The sequence below is a fragment of the Hylobates moloch genome, unplaced genomic scaffold (genome assembly GCF_009828535.3).
Source record: "Hylobates moloch isolate HMO894 unplaced genomic scaffold, HMol_V3 SCAFFOLD_6, whole genome shotgun sequence".
Classification (NCBI taxonomy): domain Eukaryota; kingdom Metazoa; phylum Chordata; class Mammalia; order Primates; family Hylobatidae; genus Hylobates; species Hylobates moloch.
This window is the reverse complement of record NW_026652281.1, coordinates 126421792-126438626: the sequence shown is the minus strand read 5'-3', so window position 1 is coordinate 126438626 and position 16835 is coordinate 126421792. Positions and strand designations below refer to the sequence as shown.

The 16835-nt window shown below is 44.0% G+C and overlaps 1 protein-coding gene across 2 annotated transcripts in view; it reads right to left on the bottom strand.

Moving 5' to 3' along the window:
* Window positions 1-3478: 3478 nt before the first annotated feature.
* Window positions 3479-16835, bottom strand: part of AFAP1L1 (actin filament associated protein 1 like 1) — a 70028-nt gene continuing 56671 nt past the window's right edge. For both annotated transcript variants that reach the window (XM_032158306.2, XM_058440012.1), the window contains exons 16-19: window positions 15448-15612; window positions 12534-12712; window positions 9706-9834; window positions 3479-5420 (exon numbers count right to left, since the gene is read on the bottom strand). In XM_032158306.2, the coding sequence (XP_032014197.1) occupies window positions 5397-5420; window positions 9706-9834; window positions 12534-12712; window positions 15448-15612 (497 nt within the window). In that variant the 3' untranslated portion in view covers window positions 3479-5396. The remainder of the gene's footprint in view (window positions 5421-9705; window positions 9835-12533; window positions 12713-15447; window positions 15613-16835) is intronic.

The window sequence follows — 16835 nt, the reverse complement described above, 5'->3', positions numbered from 1 at the left end:
GGTTCAGGCAGAGGGAAACATCTGCAGAAGCCTAATAAAGAGAGAAGAGTATTGCATGTAAGGGACTGAAATATACAGAGGCGGGAGGGCAACAGGACTAGTGGTTAGGCAGGGCTAGATCACGTGAGCGGTTTAAAACATTGCAGCCTGAACCATTGCCCATCACTCCTCCCAGTCTTTTTCTCTAATGCCCTTCTTATCGACTTAATTGTTTTTTAAATGATGTGTATTTTCTCATTTCCTCTCACTAAAATATAAGCTCTTTTAAGGCCGAGATATTGTCTATTCATTCCCATTGAGCAGTGCCCTAATGTAGGTGTTCAAAATTTTTTTTTTTTTTTTTGAGACGGAGTCTTGCTCTGTCACCCAGGCTGGAGTGCAGTGGCGCAATCTCGGCTCACTGCAAGCTCCGCCTCCCGGGTTCATGCCATTCTCCTGCCTCAGCCTCTCCGAGTAGCTGGGACTACAGGCGCCCGCCACCACGCCCGGCTAATTTTTTGTATTTTTAGTAGAGACGGGGTTTCACCGTGGTCTCGATCTCCTGACCTCGTGATCCGCCCGCCTCGGCCTCCCAAAGTGCTGGGATTACAAGCGCGAGCCACCGCGCCCGGCCACAAAATTATTTTTTTTTGAGATGGAGTCTCACTCTGTCACCCAGGCTGGAGTGCAGTGGCACGATCTCGGCTCACTGCAACCTCTGCCTCCCAGGTTCAAGTGATTCTCCTGCCTCAGCCTCTTCAGTAGCTGGGATTACAGGCGCCCACTACGCCCGGCTAATTTTTTATTTTTAGTAGAGACGGGGTTTCACCATGTTGGTTAGGCTGGGCTTGAACTCCTGACTTCAGGTGATCTGCCTTCCTCAGCCTTCCAAAGTGCTGGGATTACATGCATGAGCAACCGCCCTTGGCTTCAAAAAACTTTTTTGCTGAATGCAATTTAGTCTGATTCTGATTGCAATGGAATGTGAAAATAAATAAAACCTAAAAGCTGTTGGAACCTCCCAAATACTTTAAGCTTTGAGAGAGATGTGGCTGTGGTCTGAGTCCATGTAGCATGTTTTGTAGTTCTGCTTCTTAGAATTATAGCTTAACTCTCTTCCTCATTGTTCTTGTTCTGTAATGACTAGGAAAGGGCAGAGACCAGATTTCTCCCCTCTCAATTACTGATGTTTGTAATAGACAGCCTCCTTTATTGTCCTGTACCTAACTCAGACCAGATAGTGCCCTGAACTGAACTGACCCCATGACAGTTACATCTGCAGGGTGTGATGTTAAATATACCTTTCTTGAAGGAAAAAGACCACCTTAACTACTCAGATCATTGTAACTATGCATTAAGCCTTGCATAGAAAGATGTTGAAATTCTGTTAAACCTCACTGAACCCAAACTTCTACACTTTGGAACACTGACTTCCATCCTTTGTAAGACAGACATATTTTTCCATTCTGTGCTTCCTGGGCAGGCCATCCTCAACCTTTGTGCTTAAATAAACTCTCTTTAAACTAGATTCTGACCTTTTAAATTATTTTAGATTGACAGGGAACACGTGACAAAGGCTTTACATGTTTAAAGAGTCACTTTGACTGCTGTGTGAAGCAGATTGCAAGGTGTAAGAAAAGAGGTAGGGAAGGCAATATGTTGCAGTAGCCCAGGCAAGATGGGGCTATGTTCTGTCCTGGAAGAACAGAGAGAGACCTTCCTAACCACTGTAAAGTAATTGTGTCCAGCACCCTTTTAGTTTCTTAGTATTTTATTTCTTTTGCTTCCTTGTTAAGGTTTGTTCCTCCAACTAGAATGTGAGCTTCATGAGGTGTCTGTCTTGTTCACCACTGATTTCTGACATCTAGTATAGTAGGTACTCAAGTATTTGTTGAATGACTTAATTAAGTTGGATAGTGTCAGTGAAGATAGGAAGATATGGATGAATTTTAGAGATTTAGGATGGAAAGTTGACAGACTGAGAGGATGGATTGGCGATTGGGGTCCAGGGCACTTGAAGTTGCCAGCTTAGTTACTGGATAGCCCCTACATTTTTTTTTAAGGGAATGGGAAGTGTTCTTTGAGCACTCTGAATCTTGTCATAACATGGGTTATTTGTACTGTAGTTATTTGGGTCAGATTCTCTTTCCTGCTTGTCTCTGAGTTCCATGAGGACAGAGCTGGAGTATTTTCATCTTTTTATCTAATCCAAGGTCCAACTCAAATGTGTCATGACCAATAACTTATATTTTCTTTTTGGCCTTATGAAAAGGGTGACATGGTTTAGGGAGGTATTATGATTCTCTTTTACATATGAGAAAATTGACGCTCAGAAAGGTTGGTAAACCTGTGCAAGATCCCCCAATAAGGGAACAGTGACAGTAGAATTCTGACAGACTGAACACTTGGCAGGGTTGGGCTTAGACCTGTGGCTTACACTTTGAAAAAACACAACCAAATAAGGCTTTTTTTTTTTTTTTTTTTTTGAGATGGAGTCTTGCTATTGCCCAGGCTGGAGTGCAGTGGTGCAATCTCAGCTCACTGCAACCTCCGCCTCCCGGGTTCAAGTGATTCTCCTCCCTCAGCCTCCTGAGTAGCTGGGACTACAGGCACGTGCCACCGTGCCCAGCTAACTTTTATATTTTTGGTAGAGATGGGGTTTTGCCATGTTGGCCAGGCTGGTCTTGAACTCTTGACCTCAAGTGATCCACCCACTTCGGCCTCCCAAAGTGCTGGGATTACAGGCATGAGCCACTGTACCTGGCCTAAACAAGGCATTTTAACAACCAAGAACAAGTGGCATCTGTGCCTTAGCCATTTTGCTTACATTTCTCTTAGCTGCCTAACGTTCACCAGGTTGCTGCTTGCATCCATGCATTCATTCATCTATTTATTAAGTGGTAGTGTGCTTCTGAATGTTGCAGTACAAGGGGAGGGAGATATATGGATGACATAGAGCTTTAAAATTAAGAATAAGGCTCTAGGGTCAAGACTTCTTATATTCACATGCTGGCTCCACCAGCATGTAAATATAAGAACTATGTGAGCTTGGGCAAGTTACCTGACCTCTGTGAGCTTCCATTTCCTGAACTGTGAAAACTAGGGCAATATAACTTATCTCAGGGTTTCAGTGAAAACTAAAGGGATAATACCTGGAAAAGTGGTTAGTTAGCACCAGGACTGGCTATCTAATTTAAAGGGCAAAAGGAAAAGCAGAACTCCTTGTTCAAATATTAAGAAGGCAATAGTAGAGCATTAAACCAAGAACAGGGCCCTTCTAAGCATGGGGCCCTGTGTGACTGCACAGGTTGCATGCCTGTGAAGCTGGCCATGGCTGACACAGTGCCTGACACATGGTGAGTGCTTGATAAATGTTAATTATTAATTAACCCCAGCCACTCCTCTCAGAGTTCAAGATCTGTTGGTGAGAAAAGACACTTAACCCCAAAATAACTGCATAAGAAAGAGTATGACAGACACTGAAGACATAGTTGGAGAGTTAGGTGACATTCCAGGATCCACGTTTTAAAAAAGAACACTGAAAAGTAATTTCCTCTTCAGTGGAATGAACACAGGCTTGTGAGTCAGACATTTCTCATATAGCTAATAATAGCCATTTTTTTTTTTTTTTTATAGATGGGGTCTTGCTATTTGCTTAGGCTGGAGTGCAGTGGCAATTCACAGGCGTGATCATAGTGCACTACAGTCTCAAACTCCTGGGCTCAAGTGGTCCTCCTGCCTCAGCCTCCTGAGTAGCTGGGACTATAGGCAAGTACCACCATGCCTGGCTAGTGAGAGCCACTATTGACTGAGCATTTCCTATTTCTCAGACACTATGCAAGATGCCTACTATATATTATCTTATTAAATCTTCCCAACAATCTTGGGAGAAAAGTAACAATTGTTAGTCCCATTTCACAGATAAGGAAAACAAGAATCAGAGTGGTCAAGTGACTTTTCCAAGGTCACCCAGCTGGTCATTAGAGGCAAGGCTCAAACCCAGCCCTATCTGGATCTGGGCTTATAACCCCTAAGTCCTATGCTCTGCCACTAATCAGTGGGTGATTTTTCCTGCTGTGGTCTCCAGCTACCTCACAGGATGTGATCAGGTTATTTTTCCTGTTGTGGTCTCCAGCTACCTCACAGGGTGATAAAGTTTGAGTGAGGCTAAAGTCTGTAAAACCTTAGGTGGGTTAAAATATGTAACCCCTAGAGCAAAGTGGCCACGGTTATTCTGGGATTTTCCTTCTTTCCTCTTGAGCTAAGCACTGGCCCTTAAGAGTTAAGTGGATTTATCTTTATTGGAAGGAAATGTGTTAAAGACAGACCCATAAAGTACCTACAGTGTTGAGACAGTAGTGAGTAGCACAGTAAGGAGACTGCCCAGGACTTGAGGTCCTTGGTCCCTCTATAAAAGTGTCAAGTGTTTGTAAAAGGTTTAGCACCCATGTGACAGAAAGAAGCCATCATCCTCTTAATTTCTCTTGGTTTTACTTAATATATAGAAGGGCAGACTAGTGGGCTTCTGAGTGCAAGATGAGGACTTCATTAGAATAAAGACATATTGCCTCCTGGATTTCTAACCCATAGCTCCAAGAGCCTCAGTGTCACAGAACATAGGTAAGGGACTTGATTTACTGAAAGACCCTATCCTACAACAGCCTGTGGACATTACAGCTCTGTGCTTCTGTCACTGAATATCACTGTGAGCTTAAAACATGTCAGCTGCTCCATTTCTCTTTCCTTTTGTGTATTCAGAGCTCTGATTTTAAAACACTCAAATCTGGAATATTCCAGTAGCTGCACTCTGTCTAAAGCATATGAGGAATGACTGTAGAATTTGCATGTCCTCTATAGCTTTTGTTCACATGTATGCAGGCAGGGATAATGTTATTGATTGTTCAACCTATTTGCCTTGCCCAGGGGTTGTCAGTAATGCCCAATATGAATCAAGTTGGCACAAGTGTGATCAGATGATCAGGTCTTGTCTCTTTACACTGCACCACCAATGCTTCAGCACTGCCTCCCTTTGCCTTAAGGACTGGGAGTGCAATGCTGCGAATGGGATGGAAGGGGGTTATTCACATGTGCTTTCATTTCTTCTTCCCTTCTTCTTCAGAAGGGAAGGCAAAGACATCTATAAAACCTTTACAGCTGTGCAGACTTCTGTATCCCTCCATCCTCATTTCCACCCTTTGTAAAGTCACTAAGGATGCTCTCCATTTCCCTCTTCCCTTCTACTTCTTCCCTCCCCGTATCCCCTAAAATCATGCAGACAATAAAGGCTGGTATTTTGGGTGCCCTGGAGAACGAGGGCTACTTCCTAGTCTTCTCTTGGTGTCTCCTTGTGAAAAAAGCATTTCTTCCTCAGGTGGACAAGCTGGTATTTCCTTTGGAATGAAATCCTCATCCTCTTCCTAGGTCTTCTTCATTTCCCATTCCTGAAGCACAGAAAGACAAGACAAATCAATTTGTTGAATAGTCCAGTGTGACATGGATAAAGACATTTCATGGCACCTAGTTAGATGAAGATCTCCATCGGCCAGGTTGCGTTGGGTTCTAGCCCCCTCTCTCTTTCTGTGGCCCTGAGTAAGTCACTTCTCCATGTTGGTCTCTCTTGTCCCTTCATCCATTCTCAACATAGTTGCCTGAATGGTCTTTAAAAAAATGTAATTCATATCCAAAACCCTTTGCTCAAAACCTTCCATCATGTCACAACAAGATCCATTATGTTAGCACAAGATCCATGGGGAGGTGGCCTGAAAGGCTTTAGATAAAAGGCTGGTAAAGGACAGTCTGTGGGCCAAGTCTGGCCTGTTGCCCGTTCTCATATAATCCATCAGCTAAGAATGATTTTCTTATTTCTAAATGTGTGAAAAAAAATCAAAAGCAGATGACTATCTCATGACACATAAAAATGATATGAAATTCAAATTTCAGTGCTTGTAAATAAGTTTTATTGGGCTAGGTGCAGTGGCTCATACCTGAAATCCCAGCACTTTGGGAGGCCAAGGTGGGCGGATCACGAGGTCAGGAGTTCGAGATCAACCTGACCAACATGGTGAAACCCCCGTCTTTATAAAAATACAAAAAAATGAGCCAGGCGTGGTGGTGTGCACCTGTAATCCCAGCTACACAGGAGGGTGAGGCAGGAGAATTGCTTGAACCCAGGAGGCGGAGGTTGCAGTGAGCCGAGATCGGGCCACTGGACTCCAGCCTGGGTGACAGAGCGAGACTCCATCTCAAAAAAAAAAAAAAAAAAGTTTTATTGGGACACAGCCATTTTCATCATCATTTACATATTGTCCATGGCTATTTTCATGTGACAATGGCAGAGTTGAGGGCTGTGGAACAGATCATATAGTTCAGAAAGCCTAAACTATTTACTCTCTGGCCCTTTACAGAAAAAGTTTGCTGACTGCTGGTCTAGATGATCTGGCCCCTCACTGGTTACTTCTCTGATCGCATCTCCTAATGCTCACTCTTTGTTCCCTTCACTGGAATCACCTGGATCTTCTTGATGTTCCTCAAACATGCCAAGCTTTTTCCCACTTCAGGGACTTGACACTTGCTTTTCTCTCTGCCTGGATCGTCCTTCCCTCAGCCCCCTGCATGGGTCTCTCCCTCACACTCCATTCAGGTCTCTGCTTATGTGTCACCTTCTCGAAAGGGTTTTTGCTGTCACTGTGCTTAAGCCCCTTTGGGAGGTTCATCTTCTCTGGCATCACATTCTTTATTTATGTGTGGTATTTAAAGTCTTGTCTTCCCAACTCTATGAGACCAGGGACTTTTTTGAGTTCCCTGTTATGTAACCAGAAATTAGGACAAGACTGGCATATGGTAGGTCTTCAACAAATATTTGTTTAATGACTGACTAACTGTAGGAAAGAATAAAGACTCTTCCCTCTCAGACTCTGAAAGTCAATTCCAACCTGAGGATGCAGCTCCAGCCTAGACATACAGCCATGCTTTTTTTTGAGACAGGGTCTCACTTAGTGTCGTCTAGGCTGGAGTGCAGTGGCATGATCAGGGCTTACTGTAGCCTCACCCCTCCCACTGGGCTCAAGTGATCCTCCCACCTCAGCCTATGGAGTAGCTGGGACTATAGGCATACACCACCACATCCGGCTAATTTTTTTGTAGTTTTTGTAGACACAGGGTTTTGCCATGTTGCCCAGGCTGATCTCGAACTCCTGGGTTCAAGCGATCCTCCCACCTTGGCCACCCAAAGTGCTAGGATTATAGGTGTGAGCCACTGTGCCTGGCCAAGCCATGCATTTTAAAAGTCCATGCTGGTGTGATCCTAGACAAAATGTTGCCGATTCCCAAAGCAGTGTTGATATGAAGCTAATAAACAGCTGTCCTTTAAATGTATTCTAATATGATATGCAATTTCAGCTCACAAATGATCAGGCGTTGCCTGCCTCTTCCCCCTTCATGGTTTCCACGCTTGCTCTCCCTCTTTGCTCCAGCTGCTCTGGCCTCCACCTGGCCATCAGGCATGCTTGAGAGCTTTTGCACCTGCTCTCCCCTCTTGCTGGAAAGCTTCTGCTCTAGATCTTCTCATGATGTTCCTTTCCCATCATTTGGGTCACTGCTAGGAGAGGCCCTCTCTGACCACTATGTATATTGCTCCAACCCTACTCCCAGTCTCTGTCCCTTTCTATATATATGCGTATATATTTGTAGATGTATCACTTTCTGGAATTATCTTCTTACATTAACAGGGCACTTATGTATTATCTGTCTCCTTTCACTGGCTTGGAAGTTCCTTGAAAACCAGGACCTTGTCTGTCTTGTTCACTGGTTTATCTACCACTTAAACTTCAGTCTTCTTGGCTGTGAAATGGGGCTAAGAATGCCCACTTTACTTGGTTATTGCAAAGATGGAATGAAGGAACATGTTCAGAGTGTTAAGTGAAGTGTCAAGCATTTAGCAGGTGCTTAATATGTGTTTCTTGAATGAATGAAATTGGAGTTTTCCACTACTTTAAATAGGATGTTCCCCCTTTTATTATGTTTCTAATTTGAACTATTTTTTTTGATTTGACATATTGTGAAATGATTATCACAGTCAAGTTTAGTTAACACACCTCACCTAGTTATCGTGTGTGTGTGTGTGTGTGTGTGTGTGTGTGTGTGTGGTGAGAACAGTAAAAAGTGACTTTTTAAAGCAAATTTCGAGTATACAATATGGTATTTTAACTGTAGCCACGATTCTGCACATTAGATCCCCCGAACTTAAGTCTTCTTAAAACTGAAACTTTGTATCCTTTGACCAACATCTCCCCAGTTCCCCCAGCCCTCAGTCTCTGGCAACCACCATTCCATTCTCCCCATTTTAAATTAATAAAGATTAATTTTATATTTTCATATTTAAAAAGGAGATTGTTCCTTGAAAACTCATCAGTCTCCACATTTCTTAGCTTGGAATTTAGGTCCTTCTATATCAAACTGTCTTTCCAGTCTCATCTCCTACCAATTTTTCAGACATTCTGTGCTGCTGCCAGACAGGTCTAGAAAGGCTTCCTGAGCATCTCTGATGTGCCAGGCATTTGTTTTTCAGATCCTGCTATGATTGGAATGTTTGTCCCTCCAAAACTGATGTTGAAATTTAATCCCTAATGTGGCAGTATTGAGAGGTGCAGCCTTTAAGAGGTGATTGGGTCATGAGGGCTCTGTCTTCATGAATATGGATTAATCCATTCATGGATTAAGGCATTAATGAGTTAATGCATTAATGGGTTATCATGGGAGTCGGACTGGTGGCTTTATAAAAAGAGGAAGAGAGACCTGAGCTAACATGTTCAGCCCCCTCACCCTGTGATGCCCTGGGCTGCCTCCAGACTCTGCAGAGAGACCCCACCAGCAAGAAGGCCCTTGCCAGATATGGCCCGTCAACCTGAGACTTCTCGGCCTCCCAAACTCTTAAGAAATACATTCTGTTCCTTTATAAATGATCCAGGTTCAGGTATTCTGTTATAAGCAGCAAAAAATGGACCAGGACAGGTCCACACTTTATCTGCAATTCTGGAATCCAGAAAGCTGTGAAACCGAAATATTTCTCCACTGTTTTGGTATAGTCTCATTTGGTGGCAAAACTTGACCTGACCTGATATGAGTCTGTTTATAATCTTTATTCACTCCATGTGCTATACATATTCCTATGTCTTACTGTAGAATTATTAACATGTTTGCTTACATGGTACCACCTGAGGACTTACTGGGGTTTTCATCATGTATTAGTGTAGGTACCATATTATGTTTATAAAATCCAAAAAGTTCTGAAACACAGCTGACCCCCAAGAGTCACACAGAAGGGACTGTGGACCAGCATCCTGGAGGGAGCCATGGACTTAGAATTGGAAGAGGTGGGTTTGCTTCTTTGCTTTTGCAGTGATACCTTGCATAGCCCTGGGCAAGTCCCATCGTCCTCAATCTTCAGTTACCTCATCAATGAAATGGAACCTGTCCTGTCTGAAAGCACACTGTAGGCTCAGAAACCAGATGATTAAGCTTGTTAGAAATATGTGTTAACAAAAAGTGAATAGGTTCTGAATAAGATCTGAGGATTACCCCTTCTGAGGAAGGTTCATGAGTTTCATTGCATAAATGCATTGGCAATTCTCTGCCTTTCTCACTAGTTGATATTTTGGTTTTGGGTGAAGTTCCATGTAAAGGGGGCTACCAGATCTCTGATTTTGAGGAGCTGAACTATGGCTCTACCTTGGCTTTCTGTAGCACCCTTCCTTGGTTGGCAGCTACGATGGATGGGCTCCTCTTCCTCAGCTCAGAAACACAGTTGACAGGGAGAGATTGCTCTGGAACGCTGTTCTGGGGTTTATTTGCAGTTTCCTGTTGATGGCAATAAATAATTATATAGGTGAGATCTGGTGATGGCTACCTACACCAAGCCTGCCCTCAAAAGCATGAGGACACTTTATTATTTTTATTTTTGAGACAGAGTCTCTCTTTGTCACCCAGGCTGGAGCACAGTGGCGCGAGCTTGCCTCACTGTAAACTCTGCCTCCTGGGTTCAAGTGATTCTCATACCTCAGCCTCCCAAGTAGCTGGGATTATAGGTGTGTACCACCGGTCCTGGCTAATTTTTGTATTTTTAGTAGAGATGGGGTTTCGCCAAGTTGCCCAGGCTGGTCTCAAACTCCTGGGCTCAAGCAATCCACCCACCTTGGCCTCCCAAAGTGCTGGGATTACAGGTGTGGGCTACTCCACCTAGCTGCAGGAGGAACTTTAAAATAAAAGGCACCTGGCAAACATGACAGCATTGAAGAAGGTGAGAGAAGAAGATACTTGAGGACCTTCAGATAACGATAATGAGAACTAGAATTACTGAACCTCACTATGTACAAAGCATTGTGTGAATTAGCTCCTTTAGCTTTTCAACAAGCCGATGAAGTAGGTATTATTATTAGTCATTCCATTTTCTAGGTGAGGAAATTGGGAAGGTCAAATTGCTGTGCAAGGTCACGTGGCTGGTGAGTGGGAGAACCAGGATTCCAATCCCATAGCCCTTTTTTCCTTTCTTTTTTTCTTTTTTTTTTTTTTGTGAGACAGTCTTGCTCTCTTGCCAAGGCTGGAGGTCCACCTTCCAGGTTCAAGTGATTCTCTTGCCTCAGCTTCTGGAGTAGCTGGGACAGGCATGTGCCACCATGCTCAGTTAATTTTTGCATTTTACTAGAGACAGGGTTTCACCATGTTGGCCAGGCTGGTTTCGAATTCCTGGCCTCAAGTGATCCGCCCGTCTCAGTCTCCCAAAGTGCTGGGATTATAGGGATGAGTTACCATGCCTGGCCCCACAGCCTGACTTTTAACCTCTCTCCTGTATTCCTTCTCATTTTTGAAATTACCTTTACCCCTACATTTTTTTCCAGATAATTGCTTAGTATTAACATCTTACTAGATGTAGCTCCTTAAGGGTGACATCTTAACAGCTAAACCTACAAGGAATTTAGAGAAAGCTTCTCTTTATCTCCAAAGAATGTTAAAAGGATCCAAAACCCAGGGAAAAGTGCTCTGGAATGGGAATATCAGGTCATGCTGGTGGGAGGAAGCAGCAGGGATGAATGAACCAGTACTAGCTCCTCCACCAGCCCTCTGTGACTCTGGGAAGTTGTTTTGTCCTTGGCTGTCATGTTTTTCATCTATACAATGAGGTTGGAAACACCCCATGGAAAGGAAGTGTAGGGGTGTAAGACACAGCACTGGCTCAATCAGGTGTGGTGTGACCAGGAAATGTGACCTGGGACAACAATAATAATGACACATTGCCTCCCGACAAGTCATACTTATCAGACAAGTTATTTCATCTCTTTGAGTCTCAATTTCCTCACCCGAAAGCAGACAAAACATTTATTCATTTGACAAATATTTCTTGTACTCCTACTATTTTTCTGTAAAGGGTCAGGAATTTAATGATAAACAAATGGATGTAGTCCAATTCTTCACAAAAATACAATCTAGTGGAGAAGACAGACATTGGACAAGCAAGGATACAAATATATATACACACACACATACACACAAATTGTGGTTAAGTGCTATGAGGAAGAATAATAGAGGGAGCTGTTGGTAATTTAGACCAACTAGGGTCAGTTTTGCTCTCCCAGGGGACATCTGGGAATTTCTGGAGATATTTTGGTTGTCACTGGAGGGGGGGTGCTACTGGCAACCAGTGAGTACAAGCTAGAGATGCTGCTTAACATCCTACTTGATATCCTTAGGTAGGACCTTAACATCCCTAACATCCTGCTGGTGCACAGAATAGTCCCTTATAAGAAAGAATTACTGGTCCAAAATGTCAGTAGTGTTGAGGTTGAGAAACCCTGGTGTAGATGAGGTCAGAGAAGTTCTCTCTGAGAGAGCCCCATTGGAGGTGAGCTTATCTTCCTCACAGAGTTGCTGGGAAAATTAGAGATAATGGATGCAGAGCCCTGAGGACAGGGCCTGGTACCCTGGAGATCTCAGGAGAGGGCATGTGAGACTGTTGTATTTTTTGTAGAGACAGGGTTTCACCATGTTGCCCTGGTGGGCTCTGGAGTTAGACTTCCTGGGTTTGGAATCCTGTCTCCCACTTCATGGAGTGACCTTGAGCAAGTCATTCAACATCTCTGAACCTCAGTTTCCTTGTCTGTCAACCCCTAAACTACCTCATAGGACTGCCAGGAAGATTGTGTGAGATAATACAGGTTAAGATGCCTATAGTAATGGATCACACGTTTGTTATTCAACGTATGCTGACTACTATTATCATCAATAACCCCAAGGCCATTTCTAAGATCACCTTTAGGGTAAAAAGTCAAATGGTGCTGCTGTTGTGGAGACAAGAACAGGCCAGAAACCAAGAGAAATTGCTCCAAGAGTCCTCTTCCTAGCTGTGCCACCCATGGCATGCCCTTCACCTCTTTGGACTTCAGTTTTCTTGTCTGTAAATGGGCATAACCTCTACCTCCAAAGAATGATCATGAAGGAGAGATCTGTAGTGCGTGGAGGGATATAGGAGTAGCTGCCCCTGGCATGGAAAGCCCTGGACTCACCCCACTCTTGGGCTTGCTGCTCATGGAGAGCCCCAGGGCTGGCCCTCCCGCCAGGGACTGCTGCAAGCGCTCCTTCACAGCCACCAGCTTCAGCTCCAGGTCAATCCGGCGCTCCTCCTTTGCCCGACACTGAGCTTCCAGGGTGGCCACGGCTTCTTCCAGAGCCTTTAATTTTGCTCCTGAATCAAGAGACACTGGTAAGAAAAAGCTGAACCTGACCTGAAGCGTCAGGGAATCTGGCAGGGCCTCAGGCCTTTGTCTGCCCCTCCTGGAGGGCCTTTCCAGCCCCCAGTCTTGGTTAAGAGATGGACTCTGGGCTTGGGGTTCCAGCTCCATACTAGGATTCCAGCTCCATAATGAGATGAGGTCTCATTATGTTCTTTATATGTCTGGTACCCATTTCACCATCTCCTGGAAATAGCACTCTGAGTTTTCATTGGGAAACCACCTTCCCCCTCTCATTCTGTCTCTCTTCTGTTTTTTCTTTTTTTTTTTTTTTTTTGAGACGGAGTCTCACTCTGTCGCCCAGGCTGGAGTGCAGTGGGTGATCTCAGCTCACTGCAACCTCTGCCTCCTGGGATCAAGCGATCCTCCTGCCTCAAGCCTCCCAAGTAGCTGGGACTACAGGCACATGCCAGCACACCCAGCTAATTTTTGTATTTTTAGTAGAGATGGGGTTTTGCCATGTTGGCCAGGGTAGTCTCAAATTGCTGACCTCAAGTAATCCACCAGCCTTGGCCTACCAAAGTGCTGGGATTACAGGCATGAGCCACTGCACCTGCCCCCCTACCCCCATTCTCTCTCTAGTTTGAGTGGGGCTGACTCTACTTCTAGTTCAAGGGTTTGGCACATAACTTAGGTCTGCCCCATAATCACAACTCATCTTCTGGTGACAGCGATTGGATTAGGGATGAAAGTGGGACCAATCAGAGTGAATCCAGAGGGTTTTGTGGTGGTCGTTGGGAGGAGAAGCTCTCTCTGCTTGGGTTGGCTGGGAGGGCTGGGTGAGTGTGGCATCACAAGGAAGAAGAACCAAAAGAGAGAAGGTAGAACATGATGTGGAAAAACTTCTGGTGACATCATTAATCCCTGGACCCAATACCAGATCACTGAATTTTCAATTACACTTTTTTCTTTTCTGCCATTTAGTTTGGTTCTGGTACTTGTAACAAATGTCATACAGGCTTTATAGACACCGATTTTCTTAGGATTTTGTTTTTTATTCAATTTTTTTTTTTTTTTTTTTTTAAGAGGGGTTTGTCTGTCCCCAGGCTGGATCAGTGGATGATCTCGGTCACTGCAACTCACCTCCAGGTTCACCCATTCTCTGCCTCACCTCTGATACCACCACACCCGGCTAATTTTTTGTATTTTTAGTAGAGACGGGGTTTCACCATGTTAGCCAGGATGGTCTCGATCTCCTGACCTTGTGATCCGCCCACCTCAGCCTCCCAAAGTGCTGGGATTACAGGCATGAGCCACCATGCCCGGCCTCAATTTATTTTTATTTTTAAATTTTTTTTCTTTAAGAAAAATAGAGATGAGGTCTCATTATGTTGCTCAGGCTGGTGTCAAACTCCTGCGCTCAAATGGTCCTCCTGCCTCAGCCTCCCAAAGTGCTAGGCTTACAGGCATGAACCACGGCACCCAGCCCACTTTTTCGATTTAATCTAACAAACCTATATTAGTACCTTTCTCATGCCAAGTGCTGTGTTGGGTCTTACCAGGTTTAAAAATCAGTTCCATTCTTTGTCCTGAGGGAGGCTGTGCTGGAAGGTTTTCCAGTAATGTTGAATTCTTTATATTCATCATTCACCATGTATTTAATGCATGCTTACCATGTATCAGGCATTGTCCTCAGCCCTAGATATATCAGTGAACAAAACAGGCAAAGATCCTTGCCCTTATGGTGCTTATATTTGTGTGTCTGTGGCAAACAATAAATAATAAATATAATAAATAATCTGATATATTACAAAGTGATAGTGCCATAGGGGAAAAAATTGAGCAGGACAAGGAGAGTCAGCTTGCTCCAAATCTTGGTTCTGACTCTCAGAAAATTCTTTATATGGAAACCAAACTGCCTTCCTGTGCCTTCCTCCTGTTGATTCTGGTCCTTGGCCACACAGAACAAGTCTTCTCCTTTAAACCAGAAGTTCTTAATCTGAGGTTCATGGAGTCTTAGGCAATCTATGGATAGGCTCCACAGGCAGCCACATGAGCTCCTGAACTTTTTTTTGCAGCATTGTGAACTGTGGTGTTTCTTCTTAGGAAAGGGTCCATAGGTCCACCAGATTCTCATAGGGCTACATGTTTGTGGACATGTTCTATAAAAACAGGACTTCTGCTCCCTCCGGCATGTGAAGAAACCTTAGGCTTAAAGTGTGTCAAACTGCAGTTAGAGAGAATGCAAAGGAAACACAGCAGAAAATAGGGTGTGGAGAAGCCCAGAGCAGGCAGGGCCTGCTGAGGTCCCTGGGTTTCAGAAGAGGATCCTGGGAAAATGTCATGTCCATTATTCCCTTTACTAGGACCAATGTCTCACATACATCTGTGAATGAATGAAGGTGGGGTTCAAAATGACATCTCTTATTTCCTTGATTCTAAGGCACACTTCTGTGCTTCATATTTCTAAAATCAGGTTGCTTCTTACTACATTAAGTGTATACATTATTGTGATGCTTTGTAATCCCTCCAAAACCAGTTATTAAATTGATGGCACTTTCTTTAATTGGGAGGAATGATGATGATAATGATGAAAAGGAGAAGAAGAGGAGGAGGAGGAGAAGGAGGAGGGGAGGAGAAGCCCACTTGGGTAGGAAACCAGGATGACTTGTGCAAGAGACCTCCCTTTACTATGCCCAAGGATGAGCTGGCCACCCATAGGTGCTCAGGACCACACCCACATAGGTACCTGGGCTGCTCCGAATGGCTTCCTTCAGTTCCCTCTTCTCCTGTCTCAGTGCTATCAGTTCTGTCCGAATCGTCTCTTTCTCTTTCTCCAGCTTCTCTTTTTCTACCAAGTACCTCCGGGCATCCTCCTCGGCTCGGTTCTTGCCATACTTGTATTGATTGGCACCTGCAAAGATGTGGGGAAGGGAAAGGCCCTCAGTTCTGACCTCTGGCAGAGGTACTTGGGTGGTGTCAGCTTCTCTTTCAGCCCCAACTTCTCCATCTATAAATATTTAGACCTAGTCCCTTAGATATATTTAGTGTGAATCCTCTAAGGAAATAAGAAGCAAAAGGGAGGCCACAGGGCACAGGGACTAGGAGCAAGGCCTTGGAACAGATAGTCTGAGATTTGGGCATTTTTGACCTTCTTGGTTGTGTGACATTAGGCAAAAGTGACTGGTAGTGTTTTTCTGTGCCTTTCCCCCTTGACCTTAGTTTCCTCATTTGTAAATAAGGATACGGATACAATTTACCTCATAGAGTTGTGGTAAGGGTTAAATGAGATGATTGATGAAAAGCACTTAGTATGGTACCTGGCAAATAGTAAGGCTTAGATAATAATGATAATATTATTAAAAAACAAATTTGTGATGTAGAACATACTTTGGTTTTAAAAGAGCATGTTTTGTAGTCAGTTTTCAGATATTTATAAGTCAAGGAGACTGTTCCATATAACTCAGATCTCCAGAGATTCTAGACTTTGGACTACAGTCAGGCATTGTCCATTTTATTACTGGGGAAGGGGTTGGGGGAGGGAGGGACCTGGTGGTCTACTGTAGGTTCAATACTATGATGGACAATAAAAGCAAATAATTATGGAAAAAAATATTTATTATTTACTACACACAAGGCACTATATGCTGAGCCATTCACTTGCATTCCCACTTAGTCATCATGAAACTTATTTTTTTTATTTATTTTGAGACAGAGTTTCACTCTGTCATCCAGGCTGGAGTGCAGTGGCATGATCTCAGCTCACTACAACCTCCACCTCTGGGGTTCAAGCGATTCTCCTGCCTCAGCCTCCCAAGTAGAGTAGCTGGGACTACAGGTGTGCACCACCATGCCCGGCTAATTTTTGTATTTTTAGTAGAGATGGGGTTTCGCTATGTTGGTCAGGCTGTTCTCGAACTTCCGACCTCAAGTGATCAGCCTGCCTCAGCCTCTCAAAGTGCTGGGATTACAGGAGTGAGCCACTGCACCCAGCCCACAAAACTTACTATAATTAATATTCTTTTATTGTTGAGGAAACTGAGGCACACAGAAGTTAGGTCCCACTGCTAATGGTGGCAGAGCTGAGGTTAAACCCATGTCTCCATGTCTCTCTGACTCCAGGGTCCATGCTGTGCA